The sequence below is a fragment of the Eptatretus burgeri genome, chromosome 9 (assembly GCF_056783735.1).
Source record: "Eptatretus burgeri isolate ZD-2024b chromosome 9, Ebu_testis_v1, whole genome shotgun sequence".
NCBI lineage: Eukaryota > Metazoa > Chordata > Myxini > Myxiniformes > Myxinidae > Eptatretus > Eptatretus burgeri.
This window is the reverse complement of record NC_140969.1, coordinates 17,491,460-17,510,256: the sequence shown is the minus strand read 5'-3', so window position 1 is coordinate 17,510,256 and position 18,797 is coordinate 17,491,460. Positions and strand designations below refer to the sequence as shown.

The window sequence follows — 18,797 nt, the reverse complement described above, 5'->3', positions numbered from 1 at the left end:
TTAAAGATAAAGATCCATCTGTGTTCTTTGTTAAGAGTAGGCGAGTATCGCCGACACCACGGGCAGATTCTAAATTCCTACCCTGACTTCCTGTGGCAGAGTGGCGATCTGATCAGAATCATCATTAGAGCCAAAGAAACAGCATCAGCAGCACCAATGCTCTGACTAGAGCATGGTTCCTGATCTCTGATCTCACCTTGTCCATCGCCCATACAATCACTCCCTACCAACCCATTATTAGTGAAATGATTAATTTTACGATCAACTTTTCCATGAGCTTCGATGTCTGCTTAAAATAAGAATAACAATTTCAACAACACTGTGGAAGGTACACATCTCTCTTATCTTCGGATGGACTTCTTTGGTTTATGGTACGACCTTCCACAACTGTTTTTAACAAGTTGGGTTTTCTATCCCACTCCTCTCACTCTTGCGCACAAAACATGTCCTTTCTATGTACACACATGCACGCATCCATGCATACACACGTGACACTTTGCATGCATACATATACACACACACACACACCCTATTCTATTTGTATCCACACATGATATAGCTCACGGCATGAAGACACCTCCGTGTGGCATGTTTCTTCTTGAAGGCTGAGGATGATTAGATTATTTTATTAAGCCTCCCCCCTGTACTCCCATCGTACAGGGGAAGGCTTATTGATGTTGTCGGGATTGTTTCTACAATTGGCGCCCCCAATTTGTAATGGTACTACAGTTTATTGGATCTCGAGGAGTAAGTACTAAACCACCATTTATTTAAAAAAACACTTATTTTCTCCATGCACTCTCAACACTCCCAATTTCCAAATACGTAGTATCAATTTCCAAACTGTATCTCAGAGCCGGCTGGGACTTTTGAAATGAAATTTTGCAGCAATGTGAATAAATGTATGCAGGGTTTAGCCTATTTTTGACCTTGACCTAATTTTAATGATATGCCCTAATTATAGACATTTAAACATTTTTTTCACCATAACTCGACTAAAGTTTGTCCGATCAGAACGAAATTGCCCTCATTAGATAGCCTAGAACAAGCCACATTTAAGCTTAATTTAATGATACCCTCTGGGTTAGAGGTTATGGTCTTACACCCCTCGGAGTATTAAACCACCATTTAGGTTTTTCTCCCTTTTTCTGCCAATATCCGAGCGCTTTCGGAATGAAATTTTGCCTCTGTAATGGGAATAAAATGTTTGTAGGGTTGATATATATTGATCTTGACCTAATTTTCTGGTCATGACCCACTGATAGATATTTTTACATTTGTCTCCGTCACTCAACTAAGATTTGTCCGATTGGAACAAAATTTCCCTCTCTAGATAGCCCAGAGCAAGTCACATTTAAATTTAATTTACATACCCCTCCGGGTTAAAGATGAAGGTTAAATGGCAGTTAGAAAAAAAATAACACATTTTTTGTAATCGCTCAATTTTGCCAATGTGGAATCTCAAAGACCACTAGGCCTTCTGAAATGTTCTTGCATTATTAATAGCATACCTGCACTGAAGTTATGAACCAGATCTTTGATTCAGATGCTTGACCTACTTTTTTCAGATTGTGATCAAATTAACCAAAACACCTTTTTGATCATAACTTGAATAATTTTCCTCCAATTTTTCATGATCTTGAGTTTTATGGATAGATTGTAGAAGGGGACATATTTTCTTAATTTACACTATAACCCTAAATGTTGAAGGTCAAGGTCATGTGGTGGTCTGCAAAAAAAAATGGCCTTCATTGGATCATGAGCCAAGGGTAAGTCACGAGCAATCGCCAATTGTGAGTCGCAGGGGATCGCTAAGGGTAAGCCTCTCCGGTCTAGAGAGGCTTACCCTTGGCAATAGCTTTGTGATCTCAGATATCTAATTTTCCTTGTTTGTGGGTGCAAGGCCTTTAAGTTCACACCTTTTTGTACTTAGGACTTCAGAGAGGCTGTGGAAAAAGGGCTGACAAAAGGATAAGACAGAACTGCTTGATTTAAATGTGGATTGTGAAGTGCCACACAAAAGAAGGATCAACCTTTAGTGGTTCACCCAGGTGATATACATTCAATAATGGGTCAACATTTAATTCTTAATAGCTCAAACATTTCTCTATAACAATAACAGCTGAGGTTTTTTTTTTATTCCTATACATGTGTACAGTATTGGGTTTTTTTCTTCTCATGTGAGCTGCGACAGAGAGGCGATCTGTCCTGTCGGATTGGTTCTTATCTTTAAATGTTTCTCAATTTTCCGTGAACACCCCGAAGCTTTGTCGAGAATACAGGCCTCCATTATTATCCTAGCAGGGTGCGAGAAACACGTTGGCTATTTTGTATAAACAGTCATTTATTTCGGTACATTAAGCTTTTCTGAATTCTCTGAAATGATTTATTGTTTTCTTCATTATTATGTTCCTGAAAGCAATACCAGTTCCAATGTATATTGCAATCTGCTGTTATAGTTTTATGGGGAAAAAAAGACAAGAAAGAAATTGTTCATATTTTTGACGTTGTATACCAGGTTACATCAATACATTCGGCCTAGGGCTAGCGTACTGGATAACTCACCATCATTTTAGATCCCATGGTAGACATTCACGGAGGAAATGGAATTTACAGGGTTAGAGGCCAACAGGGAAAACTCTAGTGGTCCAATTTGCTGCTCTGATGAAGGTTTAACACCTGAAACGATAGTAGCTCCTTTCTTCCCACGACGGTGAGCATACCTCGATCAGAGTGCTGTTGATTTCATGTATTGTCTTATTTATTGTCTGGCACTTCTTCCGACCTTGTAACTGAAAACGTTTCGTGCACAGTGCTGTATCAAAGTAGTGCTGTTTATTTGTGTGAATGAGATTGTGCATCCCATCATGCACAAATGAATGTGGAGGAGGCTAATGGCTTGGTCATCAGCAATCTCTCAGCAGGAGGCTGAGAAACAGAGTGAAACTAGAAGGGCACTCGGTAGAGCACATACCTCCGCCATGCAATGCCTGATCCACGAGAACATATCGGGCCTGATAAGTTTTTGAAATATGCTATATATTGTTTTCAGCCCAATCTCTCAATGCTGAAGAATCACTTTTAAAAAATTAAGAATTCTCGTATCCAGATCCGGATGCAGATCTTCACCAAAATCGAATCAATTTATCGTGGACACACACACAACCTGTCCACCAAGTTTCATCCGAATCCGTCCACAACTTTTTGAGATATCATGCTATATATCGTTTTTGGCCCAATCTCTCAATGATGAAGAATCACTTGAGAAATTAAAAAAATTCTTGTATCCGGATCTGGATTCAAATCACCAAAATTGAATCAATTTGTCTGTCTCACACACCCAATCTGTCCACCAAGTTTCGTCCAAATCCGTCCACAACTTTTTGACATATCCTGCTATATCTCAGTTTCGCCTGATCTCTCAATGATAAAGAATCTTCTTCTTCTTCTTTCGGCTGCTCCCGTTAGGGGTCGCCACAGTGGATCATCCTTATGATCCGCATAGTGATTTGGCACATGTTTTACGCCGGATGCCCTTCCTGACGCAACCCTGGTCGCCTCTTACGACACAGGGATAAGGTACACCTATTTTAACCGGGGTATACACCGGCCCAGTATACTGGTACTCATTTCGCCGACCTCGGAAGGATGACAGGCTGAGTCAACCCCCTGGTGTATTAATTCAGTGGCCCAACGGGGCTTGAACTCAGAACCTCTTGGATCCCAAGCCGCTGCCCTAACCACTGCGCCAACACCAGGCTCCCAATGATAAAGAATCACTTAAAAAATTATCAGATCCGGATCCGGATTCGGATCTTCACCAAAATCGAATCAATTCTTTCTCGTCATACACCCAACGTGTCCAGCAAGTTTCATCCGAATCCGTCCATAACTTTTTTGAGATATCGTGCTATATATCGTTTTTGGCCCCTTCTCTCAATGGTGAAGAATCATCCTTAAAAAACATTGGTAGCCAGATACAGATCTTCACCAAAATCTAATCAGTTTGTCCTTGTCACACACCCAACATGTCCACCAAATTTTATCCAAATCCGTCCTCAACTTTTTGAGATATCCTGCACACAAACAGACAAACAAACAAATGAAATTGCTCGTTGAGCAAGGAATTGCCAGAATAACTTTGTCATATCTCCATGATCTCTGAAAAAACAAAAACCTGGAAATCAATTTGGTTCTTATAAGTCGATAGTGCTACTGTTTAATGAGTTATAGCACTTAGTTTGGTCATGATCATAACTTGGAAGTCAATCGGACTTGAAATGGCGTTTTTATCGCAATTTGAAATTTTTTACCTGATCCCCCTGACATTCAACCCCCGACCGCTAAGAAGGGTGTTGGTGTGACACCCCAATTAGACATATGGTTGGATACAGAATTGGAAGATGCATATTTAGGATTTGGTTTGAAGTCGATACGACCATTTTAGCGGTCGTTATTGCCAAAATAAGATTTTCGGTTTTTCGGTGACCTTGACCTTTGACCTAGATTCACCAAAAACGACAAGTGTCTAAGTTGGACCATGGCCGACGTCTGTACCCAGTTTGGTCATGATCGCTGAAACGGTGTGGCTGTTACAGGGTAAACAAACACACAAATAGACAGACAGACAGACACACAGAATGGCACACACAACCGACCAACAAAATTGCCGAAATCCGAAGGATTCCGGCAATTAACAAACAGACAGAAAGGGGTGAAAACATAACCTCCTTCACCTTCAATGGCAGAGAAAATAAAAAAAAATTTGGTCAAAAATGTGAAAGAGCAAAGTAATAGTGCCGAGAAGTAGCCCGTATTAGCTCCGCCACAGCGCATTAAGCATGAGACACCTCGTTAAAAAAAATATATCTTCGGTGTCTCTTTATTTATTTACCATTCAACTTTACAGTGTGTCTGTCCAGGCCATAACTTTTTATTACCAATTGAGCTTTTGTCATCAAATATTCAACAAACCCCTATGATGGGAATATGGAGAACACAAATGAATAAAATATACAACTTTTTAAATTGTCATTTTCGTCAAGTTTATTTTGATTACAAAGCGGATACGGATGGGCTTTGCATTTGGAGATGCTTTCTAGTTTAGTGTAAGCCTGGTGTTGGCTTAGTGTGGCGGCTTGGGATCATTGGGTCCTGAGTTCAAGCCCCGTTGGCTGCTAAAATTAAAATACACCAGGAGGTTGACTCAGCCTGTCATCCTTCCGAGGTCAGCGAAATGAGTACCAGTATACTGGGCCGGTGTATACCCCGGTTAAAATAGGTGTACCATATCCTTGTGTTGTAAGAGGCGACCAGGGTTGCGTCAGGAAGGGCATCCGGCGTAAAACATGTGCCAAATCACTATGCGGATCATACGGATGATCCGCTGTGGCGACCCCTAACGGGAGCAGCCGAAAGAAGAAGAAGAAGAAGAAGAAGAAGATATGCAGCTAATCAATATGCCGAACAACATGTTTACTTCCAAGGATAGTCAAAGGCTCCCCTCCCCCTCCCAGACAGAAAGGGATGATCCTGTGTACTTGGTAGTTGTCATTCCTTTAATCTGTAATTTCCAGCCAGTATCATATATTTTTCCCAGCAAGGAGGAGGAGATGGGCATAGCGGGAAGGGGAGTTTCATGTTATTGCTAAGGGAAAACTTTTTTTGACTCCCTCTCATACATTGTAACTGGAAAGATAATGCACATCTCCATTTTGTGGAATCAATTCGCTACATCAAGGAATGTTTCTCGCTTCTTCCATATGTGAAACCACCTTCCAAGAGGCTGTTCTATACCAATTTTCCCTCCAGAGCTTCAAGCAAGCAATGCAACACCACCCTGTCTCATCCCTCATCCTGACCCACAACCTATATTAGACTCATTGGCTCTGCCTAGTCCAACTCCCCCACCCCACACACCTCTTCTCTCACTGATACTCTTTTCCTGTTCCTTCAATCACTTGCTTATTATGTAAAACTGTTATCCCATGTGCCAAAGTGTCAGTTCATTGTTTCCATTGCTTTCCACGAGATTCGATCGTGTAAAATGAATTTTAAAAGCCAAATTAAGATGAAAAGAACTCACATTTTTCCTTCTGGTTCTTCAAGGCAGTTATTCATTCGCCAAATAAAGAGCAACACCGTATCCTTGAAAAATACAGTATGTAGAGAGAAACGGTTGATACAATTTTAATGACGGGGTATGAACTTTGGATCATGGCAGACATCGTATATTCATTCAGTTGCTGCATTTTGGTGGTGGTTTTGTCTTTGCAGACATGTCATGTGTGTTTTAATTTTTCATTTCACGTTTTTCAAAATAACCTAACAAATCAAATCCCCCACCCCCTCCTCCGCCTTAGCCCAAGTACATCTGCGTTTGGTTAAAGGCAAGCTAATGCTCAAGCAGTACAGCAGGCACTTATGTTAGCTACAAGGCCACGAAGACCAATTAAAATTTGGTCCAAAGGAACAACGGACCCACTAGTCTGAAGGATGCACACGATCCACCAGCAACCCCCTCCGAGTGAAACTGCCTAAATCCAGAATCACTGCTCACCTCCACTCATTTATTCCTCTCTTTTCCACCTTCCATGCTCTTTTCAATGTCATTCTTTCCCCCGGGTCTTCGAGACAGTTCTTCATCACCATTTCAGGTCATCCCCCATCCAAAGCCATGATCTTTTTTACACCCAATAAACCACCCCCGCCTCCACCAAAAATTTTGCTTGTTTATCAATCTTGTCCATCCCTTGTTTGTCCGTTTCCATTTACCTACTCCCTCCGCCTTGCTGTTAGTGTTTCCCCTTTCTCCTGCTGTCCCCTTTGTTATGTTGTGTCCTGATCTTTTGTGTGTCCGAGCTCTTCCACTAGCCGAGACCATGTGTATAAAAAAAACTGCAGGTTCATGTTCCGATTGTTGTTCTACTGTACAGTATTCAAAATGTAAAATTCAATTGAAATCAAGTAGCTCCTCGATCATAGACTGACGTCTGTAGACAGAAAGACAAACAAAATGAACCAATTGCTTAAGCCAGCTTTTGGCTTTGTGTGCGTGAGGGAAAATACTGTTACGGTTTTGGAAGACCCCAGGGAGTTACAACCTGCATATAAAATAACTCTGGGGTTTAGATATGTCAGTAATATTTTGTTTAGATAGATTACATTTCCCCTCATATCGGTGGACAAGGAAATGTGTTGTGCTTATGAAGGAGGTTTGAATTCCCTTTGTAACTTCTCTCGAAATCCCCTCTCTTCTTATCTCTCCCCCCCCCCCACCTCATCCTCTTAATCTTTCTCGTTCTTCGCATCTCTTTTCAGCGTAACCATACATACTTTGCAACACACAAACCTGTATTTCATTACAAAACCACAATACAAAGCCAAATTATCCAGTAGCACCAGAACATGCAGCACCCCCGGTGGAGCAGGAAGGACCGCATATGTGCGGTTATCAGAGGACAGGACGGTGTCCCCGAGCTGGGAGGTCGATCAATGAGCGTGACCTGACGACAGCCACGCTCCAATGCAAAGGCAGCGCCGTGAGGAACAAGCTGCGCCAGGACGCTGACCATGCCTCAGCCAAGGGCTTCGTAAATCCTGGTCACCCAGAATTCGGAGTCATGTACGCCCCGGGAGCAAAGAGAGTCAGGAGTCCTCCAGGAAAGAGCTGGGCAAACGTGAGCCGTTGCGCAGATGGGCTCTGCTGCGGAGCGAACGCAAGCCAGCCATGGAGCAAATGTGAACGAGCTGCGGAGTTCTTTCTCTGGTCGTGCCGGGGAATACACACTGATTTACACGATCTTTCTCTTCCTTTCCCTAATTCTAATCATTCATTTGGAATGCACAGAGACCATTAACGATTTTCCCTCGACTCGTTCAGAGCAGGGGTACTGATATGCATTCACAATTTCTTCGACACATTACAAAGCATTCACCGCATTTCTCTGCACATGGCGCATTCGTTGCACCATCACCCTCTCTTCTCCCCCTTTTCACGTTGGGACCACGTGAAGCCACGAAGCCTGCAGGCTTGCGCCGGGTGAGTGAGGGGTCGCCAATGACCTCCACATTATTTACTTCTCAGTCTATCACTCTTACTTATCGAACTTCCCTGAGTGAATGAGGTGCCTATGTCTGTAGTTTCCATGATAAGACGATTGTCTAAGGAGTTGACGTGTTTAAGGGTAAGTCTTTCTTGGGTGACACTGCATTGCTTGTAAATGCACGCTATTTGTTTAACAAGACCATTCATGTCCAACCTGCCCGAGTATCAATTCATTGGTTAGACACTCTTGTTTAAATAGTGGATCGGAGGTTTTTCCTCGCTGATTTGTTACAGTCAGAGTAGCTTACGTCCCATTTGCGGTTCCGCTCGGCAGTACTGGATTTAAACAGGAGTGGGGCGTCGAGAGCACGGTTCCCTATCTGGTGGGATTGGCTTGCCAGGAAGGTAACGCGGGAATTGGATGAGAGGAGCTCTACCGAAGTTAATCATCTCAGACGGAATCCATGATTGCTGAGTAACCCATGTGCCACCGAGTTATCTGAGGAAACTCCGCAGCTTCAGGATCAAAGGTTGAGAAGCGGGTCCGAGAGGCCACTCGTGACTTGGTTGGCAAACCCGTAAGAATACCATGCAATGGACGGAGTGGGCTAAAATCCCAGCCCTGATCATGTTACTGACGCATTCATTCACAGATGCCCTGATAATCATGCGTAGGTATTGATCAACGAGGGGAACAGGATCATCATCATCATTTAAGATCATTCATTTGCAGTGCTTGATGGTTCCTCTGATGAGTGCCACCACACTCCAGTGGGGTTTTGACGCATTAAGCTGAGTGCTCTTCAGGAATCGTGTGTTTGTGAGAGCCAGCACGTGTATGTACTACCTCCAGCTACTCTCATTCTGAGATGGTAACAGTCAGCTCGTATTTTAACACACACACACACACACACACACACACACACACACACACACACACACACACACACACACACACACACACACACACACACACGAAGACGCACTGCTGCACAACTCCGTGTTGCGAGTAATGTTGTGGAACGTTTGTGACGTCTGCAATCGGTCCTGATGGAAAAGGTCAATGAAAATATCGCAATTAAAAGAAGAAGCAGAACACCATCTGCACAGGAGAACCGTTCAATGTACGTTGTCGTTCCTCAACAGTCGTCTCGTACTTACAGGGAACACGGTGAGAGATTCAGACCCCACGGTCCTGTGACGTCCTCACACCGTGACACCAAGCGCATCCTCATAACCCGGTCACCCACTTTACTCACGAGTGCGTCCAATAAACACCCCGCGCCTCTCCCCCTCCCCTCTCCCGTCACCGTGTACAAACACCAACACACGATACACCAGATCACCACTCCACCTTCCCTCTACCTTTCTCGCCCGGCCGCCCAATTTACCACCCTCCCCCCGTTTGCGTCCCCGAGCCTCCATTCTCCTCCCGTGGGAGAGCAAGTCGCGAGCCAGTCACACACCGGGCAGCACGCGAAAGATGACGCAGCGAACGCTCTTGTGAAGCGACGTCGTCGGTGCGGTTCGTGGGCATGGGAAGATCGAGCCGGCGGGCTGCGACGACCGCAGCGCTCGGGCATCGCCGGAGGGCCTCTCGCAGGGCGGCGAGGGGCGCGCAGCTGGTCACCGCCTGCGCCGCCTTGCTGTTGGCCGCTTGCAGCGCTCGCATGTTGGACGCGACCGGTACGAGCGCGTCGGGCGGGAGGGTGCACCCAGTGTGTTGTCACAACGTTTCACGCGTGTCCGAGGAACCCGTTCAAACGATCGCAGCGCTCGCTGTTACCCGCGTCAGCAGCTCGAGACGTACACACGTGCACGGTTCAAAAAAACCAACTCTCCTCCTGCCGGCTCGTCGTCCACAGACGGTCACTGAGGAAAGTGAGACGGTGCAGCGCGGTGAAGGCGACGCCACGATGAGGGAACGCGCGGTCCTTGCAGGTTCCGTGCTGTGCCGTGCACTTAGCGAACGTACGAAGTGCGAAGAACGCTCTGACGGCCGGATTAAAGTTGCGATGCGACGTGCGACGTGAGGAGCGCAAGCTCACCGAGCTCACGGACACCGCGGATCCTGTCAGTGACGCACGTCAAAAAAGCGGCAGCTCCTTTTCGGCTCCTCGAACACCCTCACCCAACCTCGTGCCCCCCACCGCCCCTTCAAATACCTGAGTCCAAAACTGTGCGGACAGGATCACCGACGCACTGACATGCCATCTCGGCGGGAACAAGCGGCCGCCGCCGCTGAATAAAAACGAAAAAGCAAATGTGGCGGGAAAAACGCTCGGCGCACGTGGCGGGATCGCGGGATGCGTCTCCGTGTCGTGTCGATGCGATTACGAGGAAACATATAACCTTGCAACCTTCAAGGACGGACGATTGTTAATATCTACTGACGTGTACAATCACCTCGCTCAAAATCATGGAGATTGGGGGCGACAGACGCTTACTTTCGATCAGAATAAGAATGACACACAAAAAAAAACATTTATTGAATTCGTTCCCTCTTTTTCTTCCACATTCTCAACTCGTCTTTATGTTTTAAAATGTCATCAATTGCAGAAATGGACTTTTCAAATGATCCGCCCCTTCATTGATCCATCTCCTGGTGGTGTGGACGTGTCGTGGACTGAAGGTGGTCACGTGATCTCTTATCAAGCGTCGCCTCGTGACGTCTGTAAACTGTTTGTGTGTGCCGTCCTTTGGATGAACGTGAAACCTGGAATAAATGTCTGCCGTCATTATAGTTGGTGGGTGTTAAATATCACATGGTGTCCCTCCATGAAGAGTCGGCGAGCTATCGCCAGCATCCTCAACAAATTCCAAATTTCTGCCCTGATTGACAGCAGGCATTGCATCAGTGGCACAGCTGCACTCCCAGCAACGAGGCAAACCAGCACTCACTGGCTGCACACAAAATGAATGATTATATTTTATTACAGTCAACAGATCGTCCCGGTTGCCCTGTTCGAATCCGGTGAGTCGTGTCAAAACGACCACGATAGTCCCTCTTTCCAGAGACCTGTCGGATCCCGTGTCCAGAGCCGTGTTGCTGTGCAGATGGAGGTACTTCGTACGAGTGAGTGCCGTGCAGTCACATGACATGTTTTCTTCAGCCAGCGATGGAGTCACATGATGCAATCAGAGGGGAGAGGGGCCCTGATGGCCCACACAACAAAACAATGGCCCAAAGCGGAAGCACAACATTTGGCATGGCCATATGCCTGGCAAGGTGACATGGCATCAAACAAGGTAGTGGTGGCTGGCAAGGCAAGGCATGGCTGACAGGTAAGTGAGGCTGGCAGATGTTGTTGGCCAGCCTCTGATAGTGCAGGCTGGTAATTTATGTCACAAGTGAGAACATGTGGTGTCAGCAGGTGAGATGGCCGGCTTCAGCCCTATCTCCTATCCCAACCTACCGGCCCCACCGATCCCTCGGTCTAAACTCTAACTTCTGTCCCTCTAAACCTGTCCAAACTAAGCTGTTATCCCGTTAATTATCCTGTCTCCTGGGAGGAAAATCAAGCCACGTACAGTGACAAAACAATGAGGTGGCATGGCACCACAAGGCTCACTGGTGAAGTTGCCCAATGGGGGGTGGGGAGAGATATGCCAACCCCGACTCCAACAACTTTGCACACAATCATGTCAGGTATGGGAGCATGTGCCAGTACAGCGCGTCGCTGCGTCCACTTTCCGCCGGTACTCCAGGGGCCTCCGTCTGGCCATCCCCCAGGCAGATGCCAGGACCATCCCCATCTCCTTGAGATGATGGTCAATCTGCTGCAACCGAGGCACGTGGTCGGCCCACTGGCCTCCTCCACTCATGAGACTCCCTCGCCGAGAGAATCTGGTGAGCAGGATCAGCATCAGGAAAACGAGCCACATGTCCATACAGCCGCAACTGACGCTCACGGACTATGCAGGTAACAAATCTCATCCGAGTCTCTCTCAGCAACCGCTCGTTGGACACAAAATCCGACCAGCGATAGCCAAGGATTCTCCGAAGACACCTGGTACCAAAGGAATTAAGTCTCCGTCTCAGATCCTTGGTCAGAGTCCAAGTCTCGCACCCATAGAGCAAGACTGGAAGTACCAAGGACCTGAAGACTCGGACTTTCGACCTCCCGCACAGGTACCGGCAGCGCCACACCCCATGATCCAGTGAATCCATGACTCGCCAGGCTCGACCCAGACGTCTATTGACCTCTGACTCGCAGCCAGCAGAGACATGAATATCACTGCCAAGGTAAGTGAATCTCTCCACGACCTCAACATCCTCACCACAAACAGACACAGACAGGACAGCAGCATCCAAGATGTCACCGAAAGCCTGGATCTTAGTTTTGACCCAAGAAACCCGTAATCCCAGCGGCTCCGACTCCTCATTCAGCACTTCGAGGGCCCCCAAAAGGATGTCTAAAGTCTCCGCAAAGATGACTGCATCGTCTGCAAAATCAAGGTCCGAGATCTTGACATTCCCAAACGATGCACCGCAACTTGATCTCTCCGACATCCTCCCTAAAATCCAGTCCATACAAGTGCTGAAAAGTGTGGGGGCAAGTACACATCCCTGATGAACTCCAGTAACAACTGGAAATAAGTCAGAGGTGGTACCACCACACTTCACAGCACTCTCAGAACCAGAGTAGAGTTCAGACATCAGATCGATCAGTTTTGGTGGCACCCCACGAAGACCAAGAATCCTCCAGAGGACATCCCGATTCACTGAATCGAACACTTTGCAGAGATCAACATAGGCTGCAAGCAGCCCCTGCCGAAACTCTCGTCTGCGTTCGGTGAGGACACGAAGGGCAAGGATACGGTCAATCGTTGACCTCTTTGGTGTAAAGCCTGACTGCTCTGGACGCTGGTGCTCAAGCAGATGGTGGCGAACCCTATCAAGAATTATCCGAGCAAAGACCTTGCCCGGCACTGAGAGCAGCGTCACCCCTCGGTAGTTGTTGCAGTCTTGGCGATCACCCTTCCCTTTCCAGAGAGGGACAACAAGGCCCCTCTTCCAGTCAGTTGGGATGATGCCTGTGTTCCAGGCAGAGCACAAAACTGCATGCAACGACACGAGTGCAGCATTTCCACCAGCCTTGAGAAGTTCGGCATGGATGCCACAAATCCCTGGAGCTTTGCCCCGTTTCAACTGGTTCACTGCAGCCCGTGTTTCCACAAGCGAAGGTGGACCAAAGTTGATTCGTGGGTCAGCAACAGGGATTGTAACACCCTTGACGTCCAACTCGACAGCTGGGGGATCAGCCTGGTACAACCGCTCAAAGTAACCGGCCCAGCGGGCCTTCCCTTCAGACACCTCTGTCAAGAGCCTACCACTCTCTGCTCGAACTGCAGTGCTCCGAGGGATGGGCTTGGATGAACGTAATGCGCAAATTCCCCTGTAAGCGGGACGAGAATCACCTGTCCACAGGTGATGCTCTACCCCCTCACAGATTCCTCGCACATAGGCCTCCTTGTCCACCCTCAGTGCACGTACAGCTTTACGCCTCAGCTCTCTGAATAGCTCAGCTCTGCCATTCAGCCTGGCCCTGCGACTCTGGTCAATAGTATCCAGTGTCCCTTGAGAGACAAAATTCTTCTTTGCCTTGCGGTGAGTTCCAAGACATCCACCGGCAACATCAAGGACGGTGGTCTTGAAGGCACTCCACAACTCTTCAGGACCCCCCAAAACACCAAGACCCCCCAAGTGTCCACTCAGCCTGTTTGCAAACTCCTCAGCTACTCTCTCATCCCTGAGCTTGGCAACATCCAGCCTCGGCTGGGATGGTACCATTCTCCAGGATTTAAGGTGCAGCTTTAGAGTTGCTACAACAAGCCTGTGGTCAGTATTGAGGAACTGAGCACTCCGGTAGACCCTGCAGTTCTGGATCATCCTCCAACGACCGTCAATGAGGACATGGTCAATCTCCTTTGCCACACCGCCAGCGTTGGAAAACCAAGTCCAGCGATGAGCTTGTGGGCGCTGAAACCATGAACCAGCCACCCTAAGTCCATGACTTCTTGCAAAGTCAAGGAACTTAGTGCTATTCTGGTTCATAGTTCCTGACCCATGGGGACCAACACATACCTCATAACCATCCCTATCAGTTCCAGTCAATGCATTGAAATCCCCCAAGACTAGAAGTGTATCTCGTCTGGGGCACTGATCAACCACAGACTCGAGTGTGGCGTAGAATGCATCCTTCACGGTGAGATCACTCGCCTCAGTCGGAGCATAAACAGAGACCAGGGAAATGACACCTAAGGAGTGACGAATCCTTAATCTCATAATACGCTCGTTGACCGGTGTTACCTCAATTATCATTGGGGTCAGCTTATTGGACACAGCTACAGCAACTCCTTGGGTATGGTAACCATCAGAGCGACCAGACCAATAGTAGGTGTAACCACGCACCATTATCTCGCCGCAATCCGGTCTCCGAACCTCAGAGAGAGCTGCAATCCCGATGTCCAAACGCTTGAGCTCAGATGATAACAGAGACAGGTGATCATCCTCTCTTAGGGATAGGACATTCCAGGCACCCACCCGAAGGGACCGCCTCAGGTTAACCCAAGGAGACCGCCGTCTGGTGGACGACACCTCAGCACCACTCCGACACACTCTCCCACAATATGACCCAGGGATGTTACCCCGTGGTTTCCCTCCTATCAAAGATTGGGGGTCCCGAAGGCTTTGCCCCAATTCCGTCATCCGGTGAGCTGCCCTGCGAAGGGAAGCTGCATAGGAGGTACTCCCACGGAGTGGGTTTTCAGATTTTTTTGCGTTTTTGCGTTTTGCGGAATGAAGGGTTTTACGGTGGCCGGAGTGAAAATCCTGCCACCAACCTCCTAATAAGAAGTAACCCAACTGCAGGAGGACGTCTGCAGACACAGTTGGGCACTAGATATGGATGGCCGTTGGCTCACAAGGAGCTCTTCCGCCCTTTGACAGGTTTTGTTTTTAATCCTGCTGGGTGTCCATATCCAAACACCCCCCTCACCAGAAAACCTGGTGGGGGAGACGGTTTAGTCGACGACAACCCGACCATGGAACAGGTTAGTGCAGGTTTACATGGTACCTGTAGCAGGTCACAGATCGAACCTGACCTGACACCTGATGGGTCCTCGCACCCAATGGGTCCTCGCAAAATCCAATTATCCTCGTCCGTTACTCAGACCGCCGCTGACATCCAAAATGGGGCTAAGGGGGAGCATCTCTCAAACCTGTCTCCCTCCAAATCCTTGGAATGTCGAGTTAAATCTGTTTCTGGTATATGTTCCACCTTCATCCCCTCCCTTACCTCAAATGGCCGCACAGCTGACATGACACGTGAAAAGGCTGAATGCCTAAACTCAGGGTTTGCTTCCAAATCGAGTTTCCAAAACCCATCATTTTCTGTATCCACCTTACCCAGTCGCACCCAGCTGTCCCTGGACTCTGTAACCTTTTCTCCTGACAAGGTGGAGAGCTTGCTGTCAAACCTTGACTCAGATTCTGCAACCGATCCAGACGGCATCAGCCCACATGTCCTAAAAACATGCTCTGCTGCTCTTGCTCACCCTCTCTCTGTTCTATTCACCCTCTAATTTGCTCAAGGTCATCTGCCATCTACTTGGAAATCAGCAAACATTACTGCTTTGCATAAAAAAGGTGCAAAAACAGATCCCTGCAACTATAGACCAATCAGCCTCCTCCCAATCATCAGCAAGGTTACGGAATTCATCATCGCTTCAAATATTAAATGGAGATCCTCAATGCCAGACATGAAATCAGACCCATCTTCCGAGACATATCGCGTGCCTTCGATACGGTCTGGCACCCTGCCTTGCTCACCAAACTCTCTTTCGATGGTATCCAAGGATATCTCCACTCATGGCTCGCACTTTCTCTCCTGTCGCAGCCAATGTGTGGCCCCAAATGGAGTTGTCTCATCCCCTCTTCCTGTCCATGCTGGAGTTCCTCAAGGCAGCGTTCTGTGCCCTGTTCTTTTTCTGGTTTTCATCAACGATCTCTCTGACTCTCTGGAAATCCTCTTTATCTCTTTCCTGATGACTCCACCCTTGCAGTACCATCTGTCATCCTTCAGATTGGCTAGCAGCATCCTCTTCATTCTCTGCAGATCTGGATAAAATCACAAGCTCATCCAATATTTGGAACATGTCTTTCAACCCTGACAAATCTCACACTCTCACTATGTCTCTCCGAAAGGACTGTTTGCAACAACCCCCCATCTACTTTTGCAACAATCCTCTTAAAGAAGTCCTTTCATTCAAGCTTTTGGGTCTCACTATCTGCCAGGATTTTTCCTGGAAAAGCTACATTTCCAAGCTGGCCTTCAAATGTTGAGGTCATGGAGAGATTCACTTCCCTTGGCAGGGATATTCATGTCTCTGCTGGCTGTGAGTCAGAGGTCAATAGACGTCTGGTTTAGGCCTGGGGAGTCATGGATTCACTGGATAATGGGGTGTGGTGCTGCCCTGTGCGGGAGGACGAAAGTCCGAGTCTCCAGGTCCTTGATGCTTCCAGTCTTGCTCTATGGATGTGAGACTTGGACTCTGACCAAGGATCTCAAATGGAGATTTAATTCCTTTGGTACCAGGTCCCTTTGGAGAATCCTTGGCTATCGCTGGTCGGACTTTGTGTCCAACGAGCAGTTGCTGAAAGAGACTCAAATGAGATTTGTTGCATGCAAAGTCTGTGAGCATCGGCTGCGGTTGTATGGCCATATGGCTCGTTTTCCTGACGCTGATCCTGCTCACCAGTTTCACTCAGCGAGGGAGTCTCGTGAGTGGAGGAGGCCAATGGGCCGACCACGTGTCTTGTGGTTGCAGCAGGTTGATCGGCATCTCAAGGAGATGGGGATGGGCCAGGCATCTGCCTAGGGGGATGACCAGACGGAGGCCCCTGGAGTACCGGCGGAAAGTGGACATAGCGACGCGTTACTGTGGTGCATGCTCCCATACCTGACCTGACCTGACCTTCAAAGCCAGTCACCCACTGGGCATCCTCTGTCGTGCAAAGCCCTTCCTTGGCACACCTGAAATCCTGACCACATACAAAGCTTTCGTCCACAGCCTGATGGAGGACTGATCTCCCGTCTGGACTGGTGCTCCCGCCTCTCATCTTTCTTGGCTTCACGCTATGGAAACAAAGGCATCCAGGATCATTGGTATCTCCCTCGATGAGGCTGAGTCTTTGGGTTTCTCACTCTCTCACTGCAGGCAAGTCGGTGGTCTTTCTTGCTTCTACCGTCTCATCTCCGGTCTCACCCTCCCCCGCTCTGTCTGAGATATGTCCCCCCTACCCCCATATTTCCACAGAGTGCTCAAGGTCCGCCAGCAACCCCCTTCTCGAAAAACTACCAAAATCAAGAATCACTGCTCACCTTCACTCTTTCATTCCTCTTTTTTCCCACCTTTGAAACAAACTCCCACACTCTCTTCAATCCCACTCTTCCCTCCAGGTCTTCAAAACAGCTGTTCACCACCATCTCTTGTCTCCCTCCATCCAAAACCATGATTTTTTCTACCCCTGCTAATCCACCCCAAACCCACCTCCTTCAAATTCCCTGCTTTTCTTCCTGAAAGTCCCTGTTGTGTAAGGATCTGAAAGTCCCTGTAGTGTCCATCTTGTTTACCCTGTGTACCCCACCACATGCCTCTCCCTTCCACAGATCTCATGTCTCTGTTCACCACTAGTTTTTCCTTCCCTCTCCCACCCCTCTTGTCTTCTGCTTCCCTTGTACGTTCTGTGTGTTAACTGTCATACGAGCCTCGACAGTGTGTCCAATAATAAAAAAATCCCTACACTAATCTAGCATCTTCACAAAGCACATGTTTTCGTTTACCATTAACTCCCCTCTACAGTGTTTCTGCACAACCAATTTACCCATGATCCCGTATGTTGGTATTCTATCATTTTGGGCCTGGCTCACCAATTTTCTACCTGTGCTCCTGCACAATATCCTGGCTGAGCATTGTGGCTCCATCTGCCCTCTCCCCTTACTCTCGCACAGCACCTCCGAGCCACTGGGGCCACCACCGAGCGTACCTGCTTCCATCCAAATTCTGGGAAACCCTCGCTGGCTTTCCCATAGTCCACTCTCTGGCACATGGTGCCTCGAGTACCCGTGCCCACAAATCTGGCATGTCCTTCACGGCCCCATGGCCTACTCTAGGCCAGCGTGCACTCAGCATTCAGGATGCCTTCCCTCAAACAAAAACATACTCACAATGAGGCACACCCCCAGCCTGCCAATAAACTTTTTGCACACCATAAAAATAAAATTTTCTTCAAACAGCACCAACACCGGAACAACATCCCGTTTCAAAACATCTGAAATATCTCCACCTGAAGCCAATAAAGGTGAGGCTTTGTGGTTTTGTGAGGAGACAGTAGTGGTTTTCAAACTTTTTTTAGTGGCGACCCAATTTCAGAACCTCTCTACATCGCGCGACCCAAAAGAGTCAAAACCCAATTCATAATATATAAGATAAGATTTCATATGACACAAGAACATTTACTGTTTACTTTATTCACCATCGTCATGTTTTCATGGACGAGTAAACGGAGAATAGCCGACAGTATCCAAATAGTACAGTTGAATGTTTCAGAAGTTTAGTCCGAATGACATTTAGATATATCAGTGAGAAGGATGAGCCTGTTTTTCAGAAACCAACTTCTCTATTCGTGGAGAAGGAGATGACAATGCCAGGATCATATCATGCTCCATTTCCAGGTGATTTCTGT

General features: G+C 47.4%; 1 protein-coding gene across 4 annotated transcripts in view; it reads left to right on the top strand.

Annotated features, from left to right (window-relative positions):
• The window catches only part of LOC147019630 (sodium/potassium/calcium exchanger 3-like), a 262,889-nt gene that overhangs the window by 6,191 nt on the left and 237,901 nt on the right, over nt 1-18,797 (top strand). For 2 of the 4 annotated variants that reach the window (XR_015061467.1, XM_085894181.1), the window contains exon 1: nt 9,280-9,733. The exons of 1 other annotated variant lie outside the window; for it this stretch is intronic. Coding sequence is in view for 2 of the 3 variants with exons in the window: in XM_085894181.1 (XP_085750307.1) it covers nt 9,583-9,733 (151 nt within the window). In the remaining variant the exon portion in view is untranslated. Of the gene's footprint in view, nt 1-9,277; nt 9,734-18,797 lie in introns of those variants that run through there. One more of the 4 variants, XM_085894182.1, reaches the window with a different exon arrangement.